Source organism: Micrasema longulum, unplaced genomic scaffold (genome assembly GCF_059751315.1).
Source record: "Micrasema longulum isolate JH-2025_06_02 unplaced genomic scaffold, ASM5975131v1 h1tg002988l, whole genome shotgun sequence".
In the NCBI taxonomy this organism is placed as follows: Eukaryota; Metazoa; Arthropoda; class Insecta; order Trichoptera; family Brachycentridae; genus Micrasema; species Micrasema longulum.
The window spans coordinates 48,435-75,293 of record NW_028280099.1 but is presented as its reverse complement, the minus strand read 5'-3'; the positions used below and the strand labels follow the sequence as shown (position 1 = coordinate 75,293).

The window sequence follows — 26,859 nt, the reverse complement described above, 5'->3', positions numbered from 1 at the left end:
CAGAAATCATAAAATGTTCAAAATCTCGTCAGGTATTTTACTATTATTGTTTAATATTATAAATATAGGAATATGGCTCAATTAAAGTTTTTTTTACTAATCACCTATTTTCACAGTACGCAGTCAAACAAATAGCATTTTAAAAAGTACATAAAGCGTAAAAGAAACTAATCAGTCTGGGAGTTTTAAATGTATTTTTTAAGTAAGTTTTTAACTTCACAAACAATTAATGACATTACGTGCAATAATTGAAAATCAACCGTTCACAACCGACTAAATAGTATGCATAAATAGATATTACCGGTATTCTAATACTAAGACGTATATTTTGTAAAAATAAAGGCACCTTACTAATCGATATTTTACAGATTCTCTTTTTGTTTTGGTTTGTGAGCCCATGGTCTAAACGTCTACTTTTTATAAATAGGTACTTACTTACCTACTATATAAATTTATAAATATTTCAGAAAGCAAAAAATATATAAACATGTCCATTTCAAGGTCTCGGAATACGCTTGTTTTAGAATTCCAAGAGTATTCAAATTGGAGGCGGGAAATGTTTTTAAGCGTTGGAGCAGCGAAGCGCTAGCCCGCGAATATTGGCTGTTGGCTGCATTGCAGTGCTTCGCTTTCTACGTTCTCATGCCTGATGCAAATGGCGATCGTTATGTAGCTAAATGACAACATTGCCCCGTTTGTCAAATCGTTCCGAAGTTTTCAAGTATGATAAGTGGTACTATACACAGTGAAATATCGCGAAAAACCTAATACCCGCAGTGCTTGACGGCCAATTTTCGATACCGTCGTTTTAATTTGAACAATTAAGCGCGTCGGTGAAATAAATACGTCCGACAGTGAAAATGGCGGTATTGTTATCTATTTGGGTTGTGTTATGAGTTGATCGGTGTCGGTCATCCGTTTTCTTCGGAATATTATAGTTTCGACATTGATGAAAGACTGAGTCGCGAGCGACGCCAGGAAGAGATAATGACGGGCGTCGCGTCCGTCGGGGCTCCGTAATATGGCCGAGGGAACCTCCGCGCCGAGGGCTCGCTACAATCCGCAGGATGAGTCGCTGGGGGAGGGGCCGCGGGGGCAGCGTGGCCGTGCCGCTGGAGCACCTGTTCCGGGAGAACTCCAACTGCCCGTCGGCCGCGCGCTCCACGGCCACCGTCGGCAAGTGGGGCATCACGAGCTTCACGTCCACCCGGAGTGCGCCCTACAGTGAGTACTCCACTTTACCTTCTCCCGGTGCCCGTACGCCCCGCGCTAACGCTCACGCCCCCTCTCTTGCAGGTTTCATCGGCGAAGTTAACTCCTACCAGAAGAAGCCCAAGCAGGACCAGAACAGCCCTCTGACCGTTCCCGCCTTGGAAGTAAACGCTCCTCCGCCGAAACCCAAGAAGTTCTTCAAGTCTCGCAATGTGGATCCGTCGGAGGACGCGGCGCTGCCCACCAGCAGCGTGGCGCCGCCCTCCGCGCCCCCTGCCTACGCGGGGCCCGCCTTCCGCAGGGACGACAAGCCCTCCCGCTCCGGCGGCTACTCCAAGAAGTCTCCCAAGCGAGGCGCCGACAAATTGGAGATCCCCAAGCTGAAGATACACGTGGACCGCTCCACCAAGAGCACCAAAGGGAAGTTCTTCGCCACCAAGGCTCTCAAGAAGGAAGACCCGCCGGTGGAGGAGAAGACTCACCTGAGCCCCAACAAGAGGTACCTGGTGCGCAACAGGGATAAGGTCATCAATTATTCGGAGGACCGAAGCAACAGTCCTCCGCCGCCGCCCCCCGCGGCGCCGCCCCCTCCCGCCCCCAGGGTCAGTACCCCGCGGGGCAGCCCGGCGGTGGCCGCCAGCCCTACCTACGTCAAACCCGGCCTGCTCAGCCCCACCAACAAGGACGGCAAGCCTCCCATCGTGCTGCGCATCTCCAAGGGGACCTCCCGCCTCCTCAGCACTGACTCGGAAGACGTGGTGACATCCCCCGCGGCCGATCGCCACTCCTCCTCCGACCGCTGCATGGATGCGGAAGACGACCGGCCGGAGGCGGAGCCCCCGGCAGTGAAGCAGGAGAGCCTCAAGATCACCATAAAGTGCTTCGGTAGCGGGAAAGACAAGTCATCTAAAATAAAAGGAGAGAAAAGCGGGCACAAGTCCGAGACTGCCACGAGCGACAGCGACAAGGATACGGGGCACCACGGGCGGAGCGGGAGGGGACGCCGCCACCAGCAGCGGGAGGGAGCGGAGGGGGTGCGCGTGGCCTCTCCCGTCCCGGGCAGCGACAATTACGAGCTGTACCGCACGCTGGCCTCGCCCCCGGCCGCGGCGCCTCCGTCCCCGGCTTGCCTGTCTCCGCGGCTCTCGCGGGTCCTCCCGCCCGACGTGAACTCGGATAACGACGTGGAGATGACGCTAGCTCAGTCGGATTCCGGAAAACCGGTCGATGTTCCCGTCGCTCCGAGGAACGGAGTGCAGACTAAAATGCCCGCATTAGATAATCCGGAAAATCGCGACAATCCAACAGGTCGCGCGATGCGACATCGAGCCAACATCAATTATAACGAGAACGTCAATAGCTATATCGATGACATCACCGCTAAATTTAACAAAAACCCCGCCAAGAACTACGGTAGAAAAAATAAAAAGAAGCCGGACGTACCTCAGTCCCCCCGAGAGAACGTCGCAGATTCGGCGCCGACCTCCGATATCGTGACCCAGTTACCTGAACCCGTACCTAAGTTATCCCCCGAATCTCATAGTGCTAGGACGGAAAGTGAAATCCCCCCTCCCGTTACCCAACCTAGTGTAGAGAGTGAAGTACGCGAAGCGAAAATCGACAGCCCCGTGCGGGACGACGCTGCGGACCGTGATCGTGCGGAACCGGAACCCGAAGGACAAAGTGAAAGCATCGAGGACGTTAAATCAGGAGAAAAATTGAACAAAGTGGAAAAACACACATTTAAGTCTCCCATGAGGCTCGTGAGTGAAGGTAGCCCCACGTCCGGGGATGCGGACGACAAGCCGAGTGTAAAGCTGGTCATCACCAAGAAGAAAGGATCCATCTTCAAGAGCAGGTCTCTGGTGAACGATGGACCCGGTGCGACCGGGAAGAAGAGGCACCTCTACAAACACAAGTGGGCGGATGATGTGAGTACAGATCCAATTCCCATAATTAAACATTGCATGCATCATCATCATTCCCTTTTCGCACCTTATGGTGCATTGGTACACCAATCGCCGCGTATCTTGATAATTTTTTGTTATATGGAGGTAAGATGATCAGTCTTACGCTTCGGGACTATGAAATATTATAGTGTGAAAACACCCTTTTAAATAAATATTTCATATAAACCATGTCGGGAATCGAACCCGAGACCTCTCGCATGGTAGGCAAACGCGCTAACCATTACACCACTAGGCCGACATTGCATGCTCTCAGTGTTATTATGCATACTCGTTTCTTTGTCAATCTATGTGCGTATGTGACAAAACATTAAGTGGAAAATATATGTGTAACTGAATCTATATTATGCTAATATGCACACATCACACACCTGCTATATTATTTATGTCAGAATATAGATAACCAAGTTGCCAAGAATATGTATCTATTTTTGTACAAATTATATTTATGTTTTTGGTTCAGTTTTTATTTTCTAATTGTTTGTATTTTAATGTTTTTGAGGAAAAACATATTTTTAGCACTGTTTACATTGTGGCTGACCATATTATCAGCATTATTTAGTTCGAAAATATGTTTTCATAATTACCTATAACAATCTCAAATAAGAACAGACTTAAAATTGATTGTTACGATTAAGATAAAAATAATAATAGAAATCATTTGAATAATTGTTTGAAGTGAAATCCTGTCAATTGCTTTTTAATGAAATAAAATCAAATTTATGGATTTTTGGTTTAATTTGTCTTATTATTTTATAAATAAGGAAAAAGTAATTATGTAAAATGGCCTTTTGACCAAAAAATTTCATTCGCATTTTGTGGATTCTTAATGTACTTACTATGATGTTACTCTCTTTGATATATAATATGTGTTTATGTTTTACAAATTACATAACACTTATTATTTTTTGTGAGCATGCATTGAGGCTTTGAAAGTAATCAATGCATCCATTATTTTTATAACCAAAGTAGGTGTAACAGTATGAACAGACCTGGTGAAAGTACAATTTATTATTGAATCTGTTTATTATTATTACTCGTCTCTTGTCTATATAATGGCAGTCCACTTATCTCATTGTTTAAGTAAACAAACATCGAACATTATGTGTATTGCACAGGTATGTGGTATGCATTACACAATTAGATTCAATATTATTAGTACATTAACTACGTAGTGGAGATCTTGGTCTGCAAATCTTTACACTTATCTCCAATTTGTGTTCGTTTTGTTTCGATATCGTGTCAGGTTAATGACCTTAGATTATGCGCTATTTTGAGTTCTTTAGGACTAAGTATAATATTTATCTCAAGTAAGGTCAAGTTGTAGCTATTTCTTCATGATAAAATTCATAAGAAATTGCATTTTTATTTGCAAATCCTACATCTGCATAAAAATGTATACGCTTCCATTGATATAATAATTTCATACAGTATTTGTCAAAACAATTAACAATTTTTATTTTAACTTCAAATGACGATTGATAATGGTAATAGCATAATGGCCATTGACTATGTACTAGTGATGGGCCGAGTACTCGTTTAATACTCGGTACTCGACTGAATAACTCTGTTTAAATGACGAGTATACTCGGTTTAACTAAAGTAATATAATATTTTGGAAAATATAATGAAAACGTTAAGATGTTCATTAATTTTCGAAACCCATTATCTTCCACTATGGAAATCGGTTGGTTGTCAATAGTAATCATTTTGGCGACAGCTTTGTGGATTTCTTTAGCCCGCGAATCATTTATGTCCCACTTGGCCGCAAATGACTCCCGAAGGCTTTGTTGCACTTGATTCTGACGACGAAGTTGAAGCAGCCGCCTCGCGATTTTAGGATCTTTCGGATAGAGGTTCATTCTGTTAATCTTTTAACTCTCTTTGTGTTTAATTTTAATATGGTTTAACATCGCCGTCGTAGAAGCATTACGTCCAACACCACTTTGTGAAATCAAAGAATTGCACAAGGAACATTTCACTTTGGTTTTATCTTCTTCAATCTCTTTGTAAAATTTCCAAATTCACAATCTTTTGCGTGAACTCATCTTGTCAACAATTTCTGTACACGAGAAATAACATTTATCAATTATTTATGCAATTTGAAGCGCACCAAATGCTATTTTGTTGTAAAATAACAAGCCACTGATTAGCCGAGACGGGGCGAGAAGTGGAGTGCCGCTTGCCGGTCGTACGCAACGGGGAAGCACCTGCGGACCTGTTTAAACCTGTTTTCACGCCCCAAACAAAGCATTTGATTGATTGAACTCAGTTATTCGGCTGAGTATTCGGTTTGGCAAACATCAAACCGAGTAAAACTCGTACTCGGTAAAACTTGTACTTGGCGCATCTCTACTATGTACGTTTGTAGTTTTGTTTTTGTTTTTTTTTTTAGTAAAAGAAAATATTCAAGTTCTTATGATTTACTGAAATATTCCAATGTTGGGCGCCATTTCCAACGAGTCGTAAATAACTTCCTATTCATCATTCCCTTCCCGCACCTAATAATGCTGAGGGTACTGCATTGGTATACCAATTGCAGTGTATCTTGATCATTTTTGTTACATGAAGGTAAGATGATCAATCTTATGCTTCATTCACCGGTCCAGGGACTAAGAAATATTCTAGTGTACAAACACCTTTTTAGATAAATATTTCATATTAACCATGTCGGGAATCGAACCCGAGACCACTCGCATGGTAGGCAAACGCGCTGACCGTAACACAACAGTTATTAAAAATAGAGCTCTTCTAAAACGAAATCAATTAATATTATTTACAAGCCATAAGAAGATAACAATGGACAGAGAATACAATTATCATTCTTAATTAATATTATGAAATTAATTATCCTTAAAATTAAAGTTAAAGGAAATTCCTGATTGTGTATTACAACAAGGACATAATTTAATAGTTCATGATTCTAGAAACAGTTGATTAGCTAAATTAGTATTTATTTAAGTACAGTAAAACATTTAAAAAAGGAATAAACAATAAAATAAAATAATTACATTAATAGGCAAATTTAAATAATACCATAATAATCGTATTATAAGTATGTATGTACTGAATTATTTGTTTAGATTGCTGATTTGTAACAGGCTTTACGATTATTTAAAAAAAAATAGTTATTTGCACAAATAATCAATAAATATATATTCATTTTCCTTATCATATTCTGTAAATAATAATACACCAAACTAAATGTTTAGGAATGTTCATTTTTGCTTGTCACCGGAAAATCGAGATGTCATTGACCCGCATTACATTTCAGTCAAAACATTTTTTTTTTTACAAAATATTTATCTATTAATACCGCACGCAGTGCCTTTTACCTTACAAAAAGTAAAAAGAAAAGAAGTTTTAGTAGAAATGAACTCTTCTTAAAAATATAAAGCAAACAACAAAAATATATATTTATATATTATGTTTCATACAAAGAATATGCTTACAGATTATAAAAAAGATTAATTTGATATGTGCAAAATAAAAATGTTACAAACATTAGGGTGTCCCAGACTTTAAGGGCAATTTTTTTTTTACAGATTGAGACACGCATACCCTCTTATTTTGTTCCATTTGACCTTAATAACTGAAATAATAAATATTATTGAAATCGGATAGCGATAACCCGTGCCGACTTGATGTCAAACTTTGAATATAAAAGTTTGTATGGAAACCATAGGGGAATATTTCAACTGAATATTTATTTTGTAAATAAAACAATGGTACTTTGATTATTGTATCATATTTATTATGTATTATACATATTAATTATTGAAAGGACATTATTATTTAAATTTTCTTTTTACGGTTTGTTTTTTACAGTCAGGATATACTTTTCTGTGTTCTTGTACGCAATGTAATAAATATTGTTTTTGTTCCTTGTCCACTGTGATTAAGCCATGAAAGTCTTGCATCAACTTAACAGCTCTTTCAGCCGTATCATTAACTGCTTTCAGTGACTGCACCTTCATTTTAGCGTGTTGAAACGAAGCATTAGCAGGCCACGAAGTAGGACACTCCATGAGAAAACTGTCATCAATTTTGAGTCGCCTGAAAAAGGATCTGCTGTTCATGGAAACAAAGTCATCAATGTTTTTTTCGCAAAGAGGCCCGCTAAGTTCTTCTCTCGATGGAATGTAGCGTTTATTGTGGACCGATGGACTTTCTTTGGCCAGATTAGCAACTATTTTTACCTTACTTTCTTGGTTAATATCATCGTCAAATAGAGACAAGATAGACACTTCGTCTGCTAAATACCACAAATGCTGGCAAAACTTCTGTATAGCCGCTTTTGATATAGTTTTGTCGACCATTTCGAATGCCTTCACAGCCTTCAAAAAGCACAAGTCCTGGTAGGGCGCTTTTACCGCTAAAGTGCATTGCAGCCAAGGCTTGACATAGGATGTCGCGATAAACAGGCAGACGTCTAATAGTGCTGTTTTGTCCTTATTTGACATTTTGAATTGAGAGCTAAACAACGATATTTTTAATGAATAAATAGCTCTCGCCATCCATCTTGCTTGGTGCATGGCGCCTGGAGGCCGAATTTTAAATTCATCAACTTTATCTCCGCCAAGAAATATTATGCAGAGCTCTATTAACTCTCGATAGTCATCTCTTACAATTTCTTTGGTCAATTCAGTTCTGTAATACTCTAAAAGTTCATCAATTTTAGAATCGTTCAGATGTAATAGCGTTTCTTTGTGGCTTTGTATCTTCTCTACATTGATGTTTTTCCAGTTTGATCGAACATTTTTGAATAAAGGGATATCGGGACTTGTAGTGACTTGGCTGATTTTGGCCTCGAACACAGCTTTTAGTACCAATTCGTAGATGTGATGGCGGCAAGCAAAAATCAACATTTCTCTGTTCAATTTCTGTTCGAGAAGCACACATGCACCATTAATTCGGCCTGTGTTAGAAGCAGTAGTATCACAACAGAGGATCTGTGCTTTATCTTCAAGATTCCAGTCAACAATAGCATTCCAAACTGCTTGTGCCTGTTCGCTTCCCAATGAGTTTTCTAATTTTGGCACAGCAATAAGTTGTTCTTTATTATCGTATGAAATAACGATTGGTAGACGTTCCTCTTTAGATTTGCGTACATCTAAAGCCGGCAACAGTTTTCCATCCCAGTGGACAGTTACAGTATCTGGTACATCGTTTTGAAAATTAAGTTTTATAGCTTCTGCGCGCTGTTTTCGCTTTTCTGTACGAATTCTTTGGATGGAGGACTTGCTTATAGGAAATTCGTCAGTGTTGTGGCCAAGTGCTTCAATAGTTGCTTCAATAATAAAGACAGAATCTCTCATACTTAACTGACACCTGTCTAATGCCGCCACCAGTTTTGGAGTAACGAAATTTTTCTTCACAGAAGTTTTAATAGTATCGGGCTGTTTCCTCTCAATTGGAATGGATAAATCTTCTTGTAAGTCCGTTACTTCAGAATCAGAAGATAAAGTTTCTTGTAATTGCTCATGAGAAGACGTAGAGGGTGTTATGGATGCCAAATAAGTGGCCAGCCGCTTTTGCTCCTGGATATTTCTAAGACTCTTCCTTTTCCTCCTTTTCTGTCAATTTTTGTCCACTCTTTTTGTCCTGGCTCTCTCTGCTTTTGTAAGAAAATCTTATCTTCATTTATCTTTATTATTTGAAGCGCATCGGCATGTGCAATATCAAACATTTTTTTTGTATTTGTAACAAACTCTTGTCGACGCTGCGCAAACACATCTTGAGTTTTGTTTGCTTCTTTTTGCAAATTTCTCCAATCTTGGTATAAGGCTACAAGTTTCTTAACACAGTTAGGTAAAGATTTAGTCGGTATACGTGCCTTTTTCCAATAAATAATGCACTCACGAATAGTAAGATTTGCACTTTCATTGATGCTTAAATTGACTTTGTGAATATTATAAAATAAAACCGCCAGCACTTGTCCATTAGAGGGAAGTTTAGAACCTGTAATTTGATGTTTTATATCCCCAACCAAAAATATTTCCTTTTTAGAACTGCGTAACTCCACAGACATGTTGACACAACGAAAACAATGCGTTCACTAATAAAAACAAACACGATATAACAAGCACATTAACACTTAGTTCGCGCGCGCCGTACTATGTAAGTTCTGACAAGTTCCGATGCAAGTCGGCACGGGTTGCCGTAATTCAATTTACGTGAAATTTTATTTATAAGTGTTTTGACATCATTCAAACAAAATTAGAGGGTATGCATTGAAAAAATAAAACTTAAATTTTTCTGGGACAACCTTAGAAATCTCCATTAAAGAAGATACGGAGAACTTAACGATTCATTACATGGTTGATATGAAATATTTATTTAAAAGGGTGTTTTCACACTAGAATATTTCATAGTCCCTAAGCTGGTACTAGAAGCGTAAGACTGATCATCTTACCTTCATTTAACAAAAATTATCAAGATACGTTGCGATCGGTGTACCAATGCGGTGCTCTATGCACCATTAGATGTGAAAAGGGAATGATGACGACTTTAAATAACTTCTGATGCATTTGCATATGAATACAAAAATTAAATAATATTTAATTAAGCAAATTTATACCTTAATTCCGCACAAACTTGCTAAAAAATATTTAAATACAAATGAACTACTTCGAACGACGTCACTAGTTCATATGAATCAACCAATAATAAGAGAGCTATGGAAGATATCCACTTTACTTACTGTCAACGAACCAATCGGCATAACTGACCGGGATAATCGGAAGAGAACCTCTGACATTACATGCAGAGTAATTTCAGAAATACAAAACTTTAAAAAAAAACATAGCGCTGATGATACGAAACTTCATTTTTTTTTTCAAATTTGTTTTAGTTTAATAGTCTAACAAATAAAAAAAATCAAAGAACACTGAACTTCTACTACACCAACTTTTACCACGTGTAAGAAAATATATTTTGTAACCAATTTCCCGTAGATCTGAACTTCCTCATTAAACCTTTTGATGGTATGTAACAGAGAATTAAATTAAAACTTTCTAATTTTGGAAAAAATTACCCGCTTACTTAAATTACTTTTTAAAATAATTAAACAAAAATTAAAGTTTGTAAGGTAAAATTGTGTCTAAAAGACAATAAATCAGATTTATAGTGATACCATACTTATATTATAAATACAGTTTTATCTACCATAAATTATGTTTTCATTATTTAACCTACTGTAAAATACGAAGGTATTTCCACACTGCACATTTCTGTAAAACAATAGTTAACTATTTACGACTGCAACAAATTACAACCAAGATTATGTGGGGTCCTGTTTAGAATAATCTATTAAAGTACTGTTTTAAAGATATTTGTAAAATTCAATGTCACTAAGTCAGTAATTATCTTACTTTAATTGGCTCCAATGTAGATAAGCACTTTACTACTTATGATGATGATACACACAAATAAGTAATTTTCCAACATTGTTTCGAGATGTTTTTTTGGCCGTTTATTTATTTTATTCTTATTTTTGTGGCTTCATGTCCTGTTAGGGATACTGTGGGACATGTGTAGCTTTTACCTTCCTATGCCATCCAAATTATCTTAAATAGCTATTTTTAAAATTCTGTATCCAAACAGATGAAAAATACAGTTCTGCTTGTGAAATAGAACCCGAATCCTGGACTAATGTTTTAAACTCAATGGCTGCTCTTAAGTAAAAATCCTGAACAAGAAAAAGCGAGAATCGTTAAGTCCGCCTCGATGTGTAATGGTTGGGGCGTTCGCCCATCGTTCTCGAGGTCCTGGGTTTGATTTCTGTCATTATGGACATGAATGATTGATTTTAACGATTGTTTAAACTGCAATATTTAATTGTTCCTGGACTGGCACCTGAAGCGTAGAACTGATCACCTTACCTTCACGTAACAGAATACATTGCGTTTGGTTTACAAATGCAGTGCCCTATGCACCACTAGGTCTGGAAAGAGGTATGATGTAAAAAACACATACAAATAATTAGATATTACTTTTTTAAATTCTACATTAAGTAATTAATAAAGATTTCATTAAAAAAATTATGTACTACGATAGCCATTTCACCTTGTACAGTTTTTCAAAATGTCTATAAAAAAATGATACTCACCTGATTAATGCAGCGCTGTAAACTAATTTTTACTTCTGATTTGCTGCAAAATGGATCTTAAGCTGGTATTACATGGGTCAGAAAATGGTTCAAGATTTTGTGAGGGGGTTAAAAGCAAGAACGCCACTGTCCATGATCACTTTTTTAGGAAAATCAACAAAACCAGTAGCGAAAAGGCCATTTATTTTATGTTCAATGTACAACCTTCCCATGGTATAACAGATAATGAAAAGAGTATTGAGTAGTAAAAACTTGAATAATGAATAGTCTTTTCACTACATGTTATACCATGCACAAGTTGTACATTAAACTTTAAAAAAATAGTTTTTTTGCTGCTGGTATTGTTGGTCTTCCCAAAAAGAGTGATCATGGACAGTGGGATTTTTATTTTTAACCCCCTCTTGTACAGATTTGACCCAATTAATATTGTGTCATGTAATAAACAAACTTGGAGGAATCTATGCTTCAATTTAAAAATACAAACACGCCTTATTTCTCAAAAAATATTTGAACCAAGGTCTGGGCACGAATCCCATGCCTGTGGTACTGTTAACTGTCAACGCGTATTATTTGCTGCTTATGCCCTCCGCGCAGAAGGCTCCGAGTTCGATTCCCGGGGAGAACACATAAATTTAAAATGTGATTTTTCTCAAGCCTGGGTGTTTTGGGCTGTAATTCACCACTGTTATTGGGCCTTCTGGCCTGTTATGGTATAAAAATAAGATCTTGTACCGTTTTCTAACCCATGCAATACATGCTATTTAGTATATTCCTCTCAGATAAAATTAAAGCGGTGAATACTACGAACCCTACTTTGACTATCATAAAATATTAAGTCCTTCGGAGTCTTCGATGAAATTAATATCAATATAAGTACTTATAATTTAGGACTTGTAATTTATATATTTCTAAAGGCTGGCTCTGCTCAATTATCTATATAGAGTGCATGCCCCTGCTCGCCTTCATACAACTTTTGGTCATTTGGAATTTTAATGTAAATTTTCCAGGGAAAGGGGGGCCAAACTCCACGGCCAGAACCCGAACCGAGCGCCCAAGCTGCCCTTCAAGAATTTGAGGAGAACCAGGTTCTCACCAGAGTCACCCGGTACCAGAAGGACAAACTTCCGTCCATCGAAGACGAGATCGAACCGTACACAAGTGTTAAGTGTCCCAAGAATGCTAAAGACGTAAGTGCAACTATTATAATTATGACACAGTTTTAATGAACCTTGTTTGTTTAGTTTTACATTTCTTTAGTAACTGCCAATTTGCTTTTACAGACATAAATTCTTACAGAGATAGTAATTTCTAAAATAAATCAAAATGGGTAGAATCTTATTTAAATAAAATAAGTTTAAAAAACTGTTTTCTTTAATGATGTCCTGTTGCGTCTTATCAGTTCTTTAGCAAGTAAATTATTTTGAGGATTTCCAAATCATTATTTACAAGTTTAGGAAGATTTCTATCTATCGAGACCTAGATACATAAATAGCTCAACGGAGATGCAAATTTTTTTTGAGAAGGGGAATATTAAAGGTTACAAGGTTCATAATCTGTTTGCTAGTTTTATATAAACTTTGTCATTAAGTATTTCAGCTTCATAACAATGCAAGAAATCAATAGTTTTGAAAATTTATGAAAAAATGGCTCATAAGACAAAAAACTCATCCTGTTCTCATTGTCAGAGTTTTAAAATCGGTCAAATAATGTTTTATATTCTTTCCAGTACTACACCGTGGTAAGAAATGTTAAGAAGGCCCATCAAATACAAGAAATCGGAGAATTCCAAGAGTTCAATGATGATGTGGAGTACATTTTAGATGCATTGCAAGTAAGTACATTTACATTCCTGGAAATCCTTTTTTCGATAACATAAAAATGACTGTTCAATAAACAGCTGCCCATTCACTGATAGTAAAGATAGGAATACATTTATCAAAATTCATGTATTTTAAAAATAATATTGCATATGATCTTTGAATTAAATTGAGGTAAATAATTTTTGTTGCAAACATATTATGTGTTAAACCTGATATCCCACCAGATATTGACGAGATGGGTTCCGTTCCTGTAGTAGAGTCTCGCACTCCGGAGACAAGGTCGGAGGTTTAAAGCCCCAATCTACTTCCCATTTTCTAACGGTTGTTTATGGCTAAAAGAACAGGGCCCCAAATAAAGAAAGTTGTTGAATTATGTGAATGCAAATATATATATATACTATATTTCATCATGATCGTAGAACAACAACGCATGTGATTTTCTTTAACTGTACATGAGAGAGAGATTACTGTTGACACTATCTCGCAACTCTATAAGTACAAAAGTATATTGTTTGGAACTTGGGGTGAACTTCAGTAGGATGAACACAATCAATATTTGAGTATATTTTTAATTTATTTTTCAGGATAACAATCCCATGTCCACGCGCTGCTTGTCCGCAATAACACTCGCCTCTAAATGTACCGCTCCGGCCTTCAGGATGCATGTTCGAGCTCACGGTACGGTGGCCAAGTTCTTTAGGGCCCTCCACGACGCTACAAACGACCAGGTAATTAATACAAATTCGTATATCAATAAGACTAGAATTAAAAATAAAAAAATTAAAATATTTTAAGATTTTCAGGACTGATGTCCTGCTATTGGCTCGATCGAGTGTTTACTTAATCACTTTTCTCTTGTTTTATTTTATTTATCGTTCGCCATGCTTAATTCTTTCAGACTTGGATTAATTCTTGTGGATATAGAAAATATTTTGTATCCTGTTTATGTACTAAGGGAATTATTTTACAATTTTTTTACTTCAGAAATTATTTAACATTCATTTTTTAATGAACACTGGCTCTCAAACTGATAAAAAATTGACAAAATTCATAAAACATTATTCAATCAAATTCAAAAGTGAAATGTACTTAAAACTTGCCTTAAATATTATTTAAAAGGATGACAAAAATTCGCTCTAAAACAAACATTTCGGCCGGAAGCCAGCTGTCAAATATGAAAAAAAACTTTATATTTGAAGTACTAACTTTGTGGTTATTCATAAAAAATAAGTGGTTAAAAACGAAGCAGTTTTATATTTATTTATAGTAAAAATCAAATATTTCTGTGTAATGGTGACTACTAAATTAATATTAGAACGAATTGTACCATGAAAATTATTTTGACATGAATTGACATATTACAACAGAGATGAAGAACATTTAAGAAAAGGTAATATAGAAGTCTAGGCATCTACAGGGCTTATGACCTGTCAATGGCTGGTTTAAGTGGCCACTTTACACACTGTGAAACATTCACCATTCTGCCCATATTTGAACATCTATATTCCTTCAATTCTTTCATCTGTTGATGTTTGTGAAGTTAAAGAGCTGAAACCTTTATTTATGCGAGTGAGATTCATCTAATTGAATTATTTCACCTACATACTAGGCAACGCCTGAAAATGTTATTTTTTTCAATTTCTATACTTCTTCATGGACCAGGTGGATTTATCAACAATATTTTGAGTTTGTCCAAATCTTTGTAGACAAGGACTGGATTCATGTAAACAGCTCCCCGGGGAGTTGAATCCAGTCCTTGTCTACAAAGATTTGGACAAACTCAAAATATTGTTGACATGAATTATTTTCAACTTTTCTTTCCCTCTACACCATTTCGAATTTCCGCCAATGGTATTTTGTTTTTGGCCCAGGAGGTCCGATTACAGTGATGAATTACAGCACAGAACCACCAGGCTTTAGAAATATCACAACTTATGTGATTTACTGAACCATATTGTGCATATCATCTGTCATTTAATAAACTGTATTTATTTTTAGTTTTGTAAATATACTGTACGCATATTCACTGTATTCAATTATTTAAGTATTTAATTATTGTTTTGAATATTTTCAGAGTCTCGGTTTGTGCACTGCTACCGTTATGTTCGTACTATCCCAAGATCGACTTAATATGGACCTGGATAAGGAATCATTAGAGCTTATGTTAAACCTTTTGGAATCCGATGTTTCTCACAAGTAAGAGCCTCTGCTTAGTTATTTTCTAATTGCACTATTGGATAATGAAAAAAAGCAATCTAACTGATGTGCAAAATTACATAAGTTTTATATAAACATACATAAGTTTTATATAAATTATCTGAGAGAGCTCATCCAACCTCTTTCACAACACGGACTATCTCTTCGTTCTAGTAACGAGAGAACCCTTTTAATACCCTGTCATCGCTCTAATTTTTTTGCCTCCTCTTTCACAGTAGTAGCTGCTCGATTGTGGAATAATCTACCCACTAATGTACCTACCTAATCTACCCTTCTTTATTTACATTTAAGTCAAGATTGAAATGTCACTACTTAAATATTTAAATTGTTCCTTTATCCTTCTTCTTTCCTTCCCATCCCCTCTCCTCTCTTCATAGTATAGTGTTATTTTTTTTGTTAATCTTTGCTTTTAATTTTTGTATAAAATTGTAAGATTCAATATGTCCATGTATTTATAATTTTCTCAAACTGAACGGTTTGGGTAGGTAGGAAGAAATTGCCTTAAGGCAATATGCCCGCCCTTATATGTATATTTATATGTATATAAAGTGTCAAATAAATAAATAAACTAAATCATAAAATATTTAAATTTTTATTATTAAATATTAATTGGTAAAAAAAGATCAATAATGAATAATTGAAAATTTTCAGTTTTGAATTATTTAATAAGTTTCGTTGTATAGGAACCGTTTTTTATTTATAGAAGTTATATTTTGGCTTTTTTTTTATTGTTTAAATTATAGAGTTGTTCCTTGTAATTTCAAGTAATAATTTAGTTTATTTCAAAATCTTTACAGATTTAATGAATTTGTAGCATCCGTTAACAATGGTCATTCAATTTTTAGGGATGCATTAGATGACTGTGGCCTGACTTCTGTACAGCTAGCTAAGAACAAAGAGCGTGTCCGGGAACTGTGTGCGGAGATCAAAAGCCAGGATAAAGCTAAGCATTTGGATTTAGATAACATTACGGTACATATTTATTAATTATAATTTATACAAAATTACATATGACACAATTATTATTATTTTCATCATTATTTTCATATCCCCACTTGCCAGATTGGGAAATTGTGAAATTGGGAGACAAAATTTTTACTGGGATAGTGATTTTTCTTTGGCCGGTTCGACTGCAGTTTTTCTGTATTTTCAACATCAAAATAAAAATAATAATAATTCTCATTAAATAAAAAGTATTGAGTTTTAACGATAACTATACTATTCAATTGTGTCCTGTTTTAAAAAATTACAAATTGATGTTACATATTTTATAAAAAGAAATATTGGCAAAAAGACTACTAACATAAAATTGAGACAGAATTTCAAATCATGTGTTTTTAATTTTAATTCATTATTTACTATCAAAATTTATTTTTAAAAAATTATAGGATGTTTGATACCTTTATTATGGAACAGCTGTTCCGAAACAGGTCAGCATTTTATTTTTAGCATGTTTGCAGTTATGCCGGCTATTGTCATCAAAATTGTTTCTCTCATTTAGGAAGTGACAGTTTTAACCGCCAGTCCAAGACACTGGTAGTCAAATGACAGTTACAGCCTACGTGAAACTGAAGTACATAATTATTTGATAGAAGGAGATATTGTTTCCCATTATGTTAGTTAAATAAGATTTACTTCAAACCCTCAACTACGATTCATTCGGAAATTAAATATTTAAAAAAAGAAAGCCAAGATGTGTTCATGTGAGTGGATCCTATGGAAAAAACTGTCCACAAACATGTTAAATGAGTGACTCTTTTAAAAATTGACCCTTCTAATCCCAGCTTACATAAATTATTTCAACTTTTTTTTCAACCTATTGGGTTGGATTAGCAAATAAACAAAATATTCACAAAGTTCCAAAAAAAATTCTACGTAATCTTTGATGACGATCGATTTTTCAGATACTCTAATTGAGGCTGCTTATTGGCCCCATAATAAAAAGAAATCAGAACTGGAGAGAACACTTTCCATTCCTCGACATACTACATCATTCTTCAGAAATTTATTTTCCATTCAAGGCGCCAGACTTCGGAATAAGTTACCTCTTTATTTTAAAAATTCACCTTCGTTGGCCAGTTTTAAGAAACGCCTGAAACATTATTGTATATCCTTAGAACTCACTTCATTTTTTAACAATTTTACTTCTTTTCTTTCCTGGATCAGAGAAAGAGTTCTGTCTCCTTTTAACTTTAGTACCTGGTCCCATTTTCATCATAATATATATTACATACGTATTTATAAATTTATGTGTGCAAGTTTTATCTGCCCACTAAAAAACAGCTGTAATAATTTTTTTTATTCTTCTAAATATACAAGTTTGACCAGTTTTGACCAGTCTGTTTTTTTGCTTGGCTGGAAGATATTGCTTTTAGAGAAGTGCACTTTTTCCCGTACTTGAAGTTTTAAATAAATAAAAAGGGACAATCTATGCAATATTAATCATCTTCAGGTGGGACACTTGGCCATGGAGACTCTGCTCAGCCTGACGTCCAAGCGCGCCGGAGAGTGGTTTAAGGAGGAGCTTCGAGTCCTCGGCGGGGTGGACCACATCCTCAGCACCATCTGCGACTGCTGCGCCACCATCGGCGACTACGGCGTGGAGTGGTCGCCCCAACTGCTAGACCTTCTACGCAAGGTTGACCGCTGTATGAGGGTCTTGGAAAATGTGAGTCAGTTCAGACAAACCTCTTCTTCATCAAAATATTGGGTAGATAGGCTGGTATCACAAGAGATGAAGGGATTATTAGGGAATACGGGAATAATTGGGGGAAAAAAAGTGATGTCCTAATTAAGTATATACTAATAGATTAATGAATTTTCCAGGTGACTCAGCAAAATGAAGAGAACCAGACTTACCTCGTGAACTGGAAGAGCGGTCTCGCCGTAGACACGCTAGTGGGGCTGTTCCGGCTGTGTGACCGCGAGATTCCTCTATACCCCACCAGCGGGGGCCACCACTCCACTGGGGCTACCATACGGGACGCCCTGCTTCCCACTCTCAAAGTGCTCATCAACCTCACCCATCCCTTCAGCTTCAAATGTAAGTATTGCTCTTAAACAAAGTAACAACGTACCTTGACATAATAATTAACCTACACTTCAATTGGAATCTGCATAATATCTCCGTTGTATGTAAAGAAAATGATGACTAAATTATTTGAAAAATATCTCCCCTCAATGTATACTTTGGCTTATTTATATACCTTTGTTTGGCACACACCATTATCTTGTACGGCATCCTGATTTGGGGAAATTCTTTCCTCAAATTAATGGTTGGTAAAAAATAATGTTAAGGATATACACAAAATGTTAAATTATTATTAAAAATCACCTGATTTTATATTGAGTAATTTTAGAAGAAACGATTACAAGATCGATTTCAAGTCCAAAACGTTTATAACTCGAGACACCTTAGAAATGCAAAATTTATCATTTCTCAATTTAATATTATTACTATGGTGAACGATAATTACAAGTCGCTATCCTTGGCGATTCCCTATCTAGAGATGTAATTAGCATTAGTAATATATCTGCATCAAAAACGGCCACAAGAGAGCACATATTTAATCAAATCATATCATATCAACACCTAGAAAAACTTTATCTCAAGTAGAGTGGTTTTAGGCTGTAATAATTTACTAAGAATCGTAAATAAAATATTTGACTAAATGTTTTTCTCAGAATATTGTTGAAAATTAATTGTTTGTATATCTTTCTAGCCATTGGTGCAGCGGTTATAGGTGAAAGACCCGGAATAATTGAATCCAGTTTACACCTTCTACTTCAAGCCCCCAACTACATACCGGAACAAAACAACTTCGAATTCAGCGTTTGTGTAAGTGGATTTTAAGTACTCTTTTTTTTTTTTAATATGGTTTTTTGTGCTATATTTAATATCGTTGCTTAATTTTTATTCTGGTATTCGATTCTTTTAGAAATTTTTATGATTGTTTTAATTGGACTTAGTCCATCGATAAATAAATGTCATCTGCAGTTAAAAATATAATCGACTTGTTTTCTTCACAGGTGCTTTTGCTTTTGATAAACTTAATGCAAAACAATCCCGCCAATATCAAACTATTGATGGAAGCCAAAGCACCAGCCGACCACGAAGCTGTCTTCACCTGTAATAAACCCGCACTTCAAGCCCTCATCGATCACTTCTACAAGAGAGAAGAGCTTGCCAGGTTACCCAACATTCCTTTATTACATATATAATAAATACTTTACACACGGGCGTTGCATCACCCACGTGGCCGTGATAACACCATTTCCAGAAAACCCACTTTAAATATATTCGTGAACTAAAATAGATAAATAATAAATTAAAATAAATCTAACTGCTTCTAAACAAAATATTTTTACATCTTTCCTCTCCATTTTTTATCTAGCTTGCATCTAGGTTTGTTTTATAAAAATGGGAAGAAAAATATTTTCCTCCGCAATTTTGATAATTTGCAATTATTTTCAACTTTATTTTGAATTTGTTATTATTATTAAAACAACAAATGTTGAATAAAAAATCTGTTGCCCCGAAGTTTGACTTTGATGTTGAACGAGTCATTTTTTGTTATTTGTTTCCATATTGTTCCTTTATTATGTTGATCGAGCTAGAAGTTGACTTTCATTTGTTAATCACAGATTGGCTGAAAAGAACACAGACGCTATTTTGGATGGGGAGAAAGTTAAGGAGGATGAACCCAAAGAAAAGAAAAATAAATCACATGACGATATAGAGGAAACTGTTGAGAAATGTAAGTTTATTATTTTCTTTTTAAATACAGTAAAACCCCTTTTTTACATTTTACTGACTGGGGAAAACACTAAAGTAAGGAAATGAAAAATGTATGGAAATAAATGAAACAATTAAATGTACCGTCAGAAAATTTGTAATTCTAATGAGGAAGTTCAGTGGTTTTTTTTATTTGTCAATAGACTATTAAAGTAGGCCAAAAAATTTTATATATCGTATTGTCAGCGCTATAACTTTTCAAAGTTTTGTATTTCATCGGAGGTTCTCTTCTGCTTATTCTGTCAGCTCTGCCGATTGGTTATCATTGGTTGATTCCTATGAACCAGTGACGTTCAAAGTAGTTCATTTTTATAAAAATATTTTTTCATACATTTTCAAGAAACTTTGCCATACAATAAAAACACGTGTATATGTAGTTTTATTCCACTTTTATTCGTAATTTTTACCAAAGACCGACATCTTCAGACTGGTGGGAGACTAAACAAATTTCTATGTTATGTACAAGTGCAAGCAGGGGTTGTAAATTATGATTTTATATAATTATCGGAATTTAAAGAGCTGAAACCTTTATTTATGCTGGTGAGATTCATCTAATTGAATTATTTCACCTATATACTAGGCAACGCCTGAAATTTTTATTTTTTCGATTTCTATACTATTAGATGAATCTCACCAGCATAAATAAACGTTTCAGCTCTTTAACTTCACAAACATCAACAGATGAAAGAATTGAAGTAATATAGATGTTCAAATATGGGCAGAATGGTGAATGTTACACAGTGTGTGAAGTGGCCACTTAAACCAGCCAATGACAGGTCATAAGCCCTGTAGATGCCTAGACATCTATATTGCCTTCTTTAAAATGTTCTTCATCTCTATTGTAATATGTTAATGTTAACAGCTCCCCAGGGAGTTGAATCCAGTCCTTGTCTACAAAAATTTGGACAAACTCAAAATATTGTTGATAATAACAATTGTATAAATTTAAGTTTTGTTTGAATGTATGCATTTTACATCTGTTTTTATTTTAATATACAGTCTGACGAAACCTGGTCACTGGTAAAAATTATAAACGAATGTTGAATAAAATTATGCACATATTTTTATTATTCAAATTATTTTCAATGATTTCTTTAAAAAGATATTAACCCTTAGCACTCGAATGCAGCCATTGAAGCGGCATGCAAGATCTACCATATAACTGGAGTATCACCTCGATGGCAGCATGACAATAAAGGCCTCAATATTTTTAATTTAAATAGTGTTTCAAATATTATTTAAGCAATGGTTTCAAGTACAATTAAGTAATAATAAGTTTCGGAATTTGATAGAGAAATGATAAGTCATTCAAATTCAACATGTCGTTTTACCTTAGTGAAGTAGTAATCCAGGAGCAAATGAATATAACAAAGTGATGCCTGAGAGCTCATTCCCACTTGTCGGGTGTCGGATCCGTATATTAATTGGATGTTAGCGCCTCTGTTCACACTTTCGGTTAATAATCGGTTGTCGGCCACAATCGAAGCTGGTGCCGATTTGGAAAACATCGTGCACGATAAACGTCGACGAAGTTGTTGTGATGTATTATTATTTTAGAAGAAAACGAATAAAGACAGCTAAGGAAAGTAAATATTGGGTGCACCCAATTCTGAGGAAAAGATTTAGTTTAGGAACATTTCAGAACTTAATTACAGAACTCATACCAGTCTGACGATGTCGGTCACGATGAAACCCGGTCACTGGCAATTTGAATAAAACTATTTACGCATTTTTATTATTATGAATAAACAAATAATTTATATGTTTTAAAATGTTTTACATCTGAAAAAGAAGTAAGCAAAACTTATCATCATCATACCCTTTCCGCACCTAGTAGTGCATAGGGCACTGCATTTGTACACCAATCACAGCGTATCTTGATCATTTTTGTTGCATGAAAGTAAGATGATCAGTCTTACACTTCAAGTACCAGTCCAGAAACTACGAAATATTCTGGTGTGAAAACACCCTTTTAAATAAAAATTTCATATTAACCGTTTCGGGAATCGAACCCGAGACATCTCGCATGGTAGGCGAATGCGCCGATCATTACACCACGAGGCAAAACTTATACAAATAAGAAAAAAAACTAGATTTAAGTATCTATAGGAAATAATCAACAATAGCATAGTAAATTTTTACTTGAAACACATAACAAACCATAGCAAAATATAAAACTATTGTGCATAAATAAGAATGCTTATTACAGACTTTTGTAAAAATAAGGCCGACATCCGACAAATGTGAGCAGCGCCATACTTACTCATAGGCGAGCGAGATCCGACACAATTTTTTTCCGGGTGTAGAGGGCTGGCAAAACACCCGACATTTCTTGTCGGCGCCGACACAAATCGGTTTCCAATAAGTGTCATCCTATTAAAATCCAGGCCCGACACCCGACAAGAGGGAACTAGGTCTAAGTTACCAAAAATTATTAAATGTTTATTTTTTACTAAAGTTTTAGCTATCATAATTCAATGTATACCACACTGGAATATTGCGGTCACAATTCAAAAACGTTTCGAGGTTTTTAGTCTGAAAATATATTTATCACAATTTGATGGTGAAAGGGAAATGGAAAAATTCCAGGTAGAAGAAAAGAAATGTGAATATATTGCGAAACTTTGCGAAAGTAAATTGAAAGGAGATTTTAATGTAAAAATTTTTATTTTACATTAAAAAATTTTATTTTACATTAAAATTTCATTTACATCGGAAAAAAACTGTTTCATACTTTTAATATTTCAATTGCTACATTTTTAAACTTTCTGCGTTGTAATTTATTGATATAAAGACATTATTGTTCCTACCATGAGTCAACTGTGTGTCACAATTTAGTTACATGTCAATTGGCGTTTTTGTACAAATGAAAACTAACCCTTTGAGAAATACACTTAGACAATAAAGTCAATTACACTGCACCTGCTTTGAATTCAGTTTAAGACAATAATGTACTCTTTATTAGTTGTTTATTTGCTTTTATTCTTCAGTTTAAGCACATGCGGTGGTGTGCGGGATACCGTTTTTATATCGATATAATTTTGTTTTTTTGAGACATCTAATTAATTTTGTTTATTTTTTATATATAACCAGGTTGATGAGAAATGTAAAAAAAACTGAGAAGAGAATATGTAAAAAGTGGGAAAATGTAAAATTGAGAAACGTAAAATCGAGGTTTATCACATATCATTATCATTTATAATCAATTTATGCAAATTACAAGTCAAGTGTACTAATGTCAAATTCACTGACGACTCATCTATCTACTAGTATCTACTCAATATCTACTAGTATCTACTCAATATTTTGTCTAATAATCAAGTAGGGGGTAGTAAAGTAAGCACTGCTTAAATGCCTATATAGAGTGCTCTCCCCTGCTTGCGCGGTAACAACTGTGCGCTTGTTAAATTTTGTGCCGCCTCAAAATCGTCCCTGAGTTGTGCCTGCTGATGTCACTTAAAAGAAACATTCTCATTTTCATTGTTGTATCTCGGCTACGCCATAAGTGCCTTTTAAAAGAATTTGGTTATTTCTGGAGGTGTATAATGCACCATCTGACACGTCTGCTATTTACGAAGCGACTTCGGGTGGATTTCGAAACATCCTAAATGGATAATGAGTCAGGTATTTACGAATATGTAGCCTGGACACGGAATATACGTTATATAATACTGTTTAATTTATTTTTTTCATCTTTGTTTTACCGAATAATTTAATTATATTGTTGACTAATGCGAAGAAACATATTTCAATTCGGGATAGTGTTTAATATTCCCATTGTGTGTGTGCAGTGCTACAGAAGGCCGGCACCCACATGGAGCACACCATGGTAGGGTCGTACGTGGTTCTTCTTCTGGGCCATGTGGTGATGGACGGAGCGGAGTACGAGGCTCGCGTGCGCAACCTCCTCCCGCAACCCTCCTTCCGGGACATGCTGCTCGTCCTCCGCAAGTACTACAGCTTCCTCAACCTGACCGCCAGCGTGAGTACCCTCGCAATATATAATATTTATAACCTAAGTAATATTTTTTTTAATGTAAATAATATTGATGTCAGCCTCGCGGTGTAATGGTTAGCGCGTTAGCCTGCCATGCAAGAGGTCTCGGGTTCGATTCCCGACATGATTGATATGAAATATTAATTGAAAAGGATGTTTTCACTAAAATATTTCATAGTCCCTGGACTGGTACCTGAAGCGTAAGACTGATCATCTTACCTCCATGCAACAAAAATTATCAAGATACGCTGCGATTGGTGTACCAATGCAGTGCCCTATGCACCATTAGGTGTGTAAAAGGAATGATGATGAATAATATTGAAAGGAGGGTCAGTGCCGGGAACAGGGTAAATGGTGCACTAAATCTACCTCAGCAAGCAAATATTTGTCACAGGAGGCAAAACTAGCAGTTCACAAAGTTTGCAATAGCTCTGTTGCCGACCCTTATGTATGGGAGTGAAGTATGGAATTGGGAAAACAATTATGAAAGTAGGCTGAATGCTTTTAAAATGCGGTCTCTCGGGCGAATAAAAATGTAAAACAATGTATGATAGGTGCCCAAATGTCGAGATCCATGCATTATGTAAGGCTGAGACTAGCATTATCAACAAAATCAAGATAGAAATGCTGCATTAGTTTGGACATGTAGAGCGAATGGACAGCGAAAGAACGACTAAAAAGATTTGCGATGCGAATGTTGATGGATACAGAAAACAAGAAAGACCGAGAATGACATGGCATGACCAAATCGGACAAATACTTGAAGATGGACATGTCAAAAGTCAGAATATAGAGGAAGCAATGTCTGTATGCAGAGACGGAGTGATATGGCAACCTTCCTCTCTGCCTACCTAGGGGTAAAATGCCTACCTAGGCGTGGAAAGACACGATTCTTTGTAACCGCAAAAAAATTACTAACCTGCTTCGTAAACGCAACCTGTTCCTTTGCCATAGTGCTAAATCCCAAAATAAATGCTGCAAATATTGATCGTATGTATAATATGTAATCTTAACTCTTATAGGCTGAAGCTGCCAGTGTAGCGCACGTCAAAGGAACGGAGAAGATCATCAACTTTCTGGATAATTGTGACAAACAGTATCTAGCGAGTACCGAGGCAGGAACAGGAATGGAGGAACAGAGCCCAGCCAACTACTCCAGCTTGGACATCACCAACAACTCTAACGCCACCAACGACTACACCTCCGAGTCGGACAGGCTCTCCAGCTCCGTCGATATGGACACCAGTTTCAATTGAAACATTGAACTTGGCTCGGCAACGCTTAGAATCCTGCACCTCTAGTTGTTTGAAAGAAGCAACTAATATTATAAACAAACACCATCACGCCACGCCGGGTAGACGGGGGATAAAAAGCCACTTTTATCTGTCTTTGCATCTTCTCATGCACGCACAATAATTATTCCAACTTTTGACATGTCCATGTGAAACTTTTGTCTAGAAAGATCTGAATCAAAATGGTATATTGTCCGCTTTTGACCTTCCTAATCTCATGTTGTCCTCGAAAATAGTGGTTACAGAGTATCATCTTTATCAGTTCCCAAAAACACTTCTTCAAAATAATATATTTTTATGAACAAACGACATGTCATCCAGATATTTCAGTACATATAAATAATGACTTCATTCCAAATATTGGAGTGAATGTATGGATTGTAAATTATAGAGTATATTTAGCGTGTAGGAAGAATTATCTGTCTTCGGTGACCCTCCTTAGCAAAATTATTTCCTGGATATTTCTATTTGATACTATTAAGATATCCAAATGTTTTTTTTTTGTTGACAATAATAAAGGTTTCCGAAAATCGTGATTCAAATAAATCAGACTGTTTGATGCTCCTGAAAAATCAGGAATATATTGGCCTAAACTTGTGTTTATCATATTTTGTTTCCCTTTGTTATTTAAAATTAAATTTTACTATCAAGCAGGTTATAATCGTATATGAATACATTTTGTTTGCAGCTATGCGTGTTTTGTTTGTGAATTAATCTGAGAAGTGTTTCAATGTGCAATTGATGTTTTTTTATTCTAATTGGTAACAATTATATTCTGTACATTTATTACATACATATATCGAAATGTTTATTTGCCAATCTTTGATATTTTTCAATTACTTTTTGCACAATTTATTTTTTCAGATATTTTTCCATAGTACAAAACAATTCAAAAAGATATTCATATGTATGCAATATAAAATAAATTACAATCGATTAATTTAAACTAGGTTCCTGTACATATTTATGAAATGAATAAAACCATAACTGCAAATAAATTTTCTATCTTTACAGCTGTATTTTCAGTGTAGCAAGTGATTTATGGAATTTTAAAAATACATTTGTAGTTTAGAGGAACTTTATCATCGATTCATTTATCTCCAGATCCAACTAATTTTACAGCTATCTTCATATGTTTTTATTTGTTTTCTAAGAATGTGTAAAATAATTTATTCTATAACTAAAAAACAACTATTGAACTGTTGAGCCACTTTCACAAATATCAAAATCAGACATTTAAGAGCAAAATCTGTTACATACTTAAACATCATAACCAAATTTAATGAAATGTGGCTGTCCACTACCAAATATCCTACTTCTTTCCGTTTTTTTCACTCCTGTATTTTTTTACTTATAAAACAGTTGATTATTTATAAACAATTGCAAATCTACTTAGATTGTCTGAAATAGTATGTAAATATGTTAATCAAATTGAAAAAAAAAACAAAA

General features: G+C 35.7%; 1 protein-coding gene across 1 annotated transcript; it reads left to right on the top strand.

Moving 5' to 3' along the window:
• Positions 1-579: 579 nt before the first annotated feature.
• Positions 580-26,859, top strand: wapl (cohesin release factor wings apart-like). The gene is made up of 14 exons (XM_088241609.1): positions 580-1,224; positions 1,297-3,143; positions 12,297-12,476; positions 13,016-13,120; positions 13,694-13,837; positions 15,184-15,305; positions 16,172-16,298; positions 17,779-17,994; positions 18,153-18,369; positions 19,049-19,164; positions 19,356-19,516; positions 19,971-20,083; positions 23,913-24,103; positions 25,141-26,859. The coding sequence occupies exons 1-14, from the start codon at positions 1,068-1,070 to the stop codon at positions 25,372-25,374; spliced, it is 3,930 nt and encodes a 1,309-aa protein (XP_088097735.1). The 5' UTR covers positions 580-1,067; the 3' UTR covers positions 25,375-26,859.

Bases quoted from the DNA above. Each gene is read 5' to 3' on its own strand.
- wapl (XM_088241609.1), top strand. From the start codon at position 1,068: ATGAGTCGCTGGGGGAGGGGCCGCGGGGGCAGCGTGGCCGTGCCGCTG. The intron at 19,165-19,355 runs GTAAGTGGATTT...TTTTCTTCACAG, and splicing joins ACTTCGAATTCAGCGTTTGT to GTGCTTTTGCTTTTGATAAA. The intron at 20,084-23,912 runs GTAAGTTTATTA...GTGTGTGTGCAG, and splicing joins AGAGGAAACTGTTGAGAAAT to TGCTACAGAAGGCCGGCACC.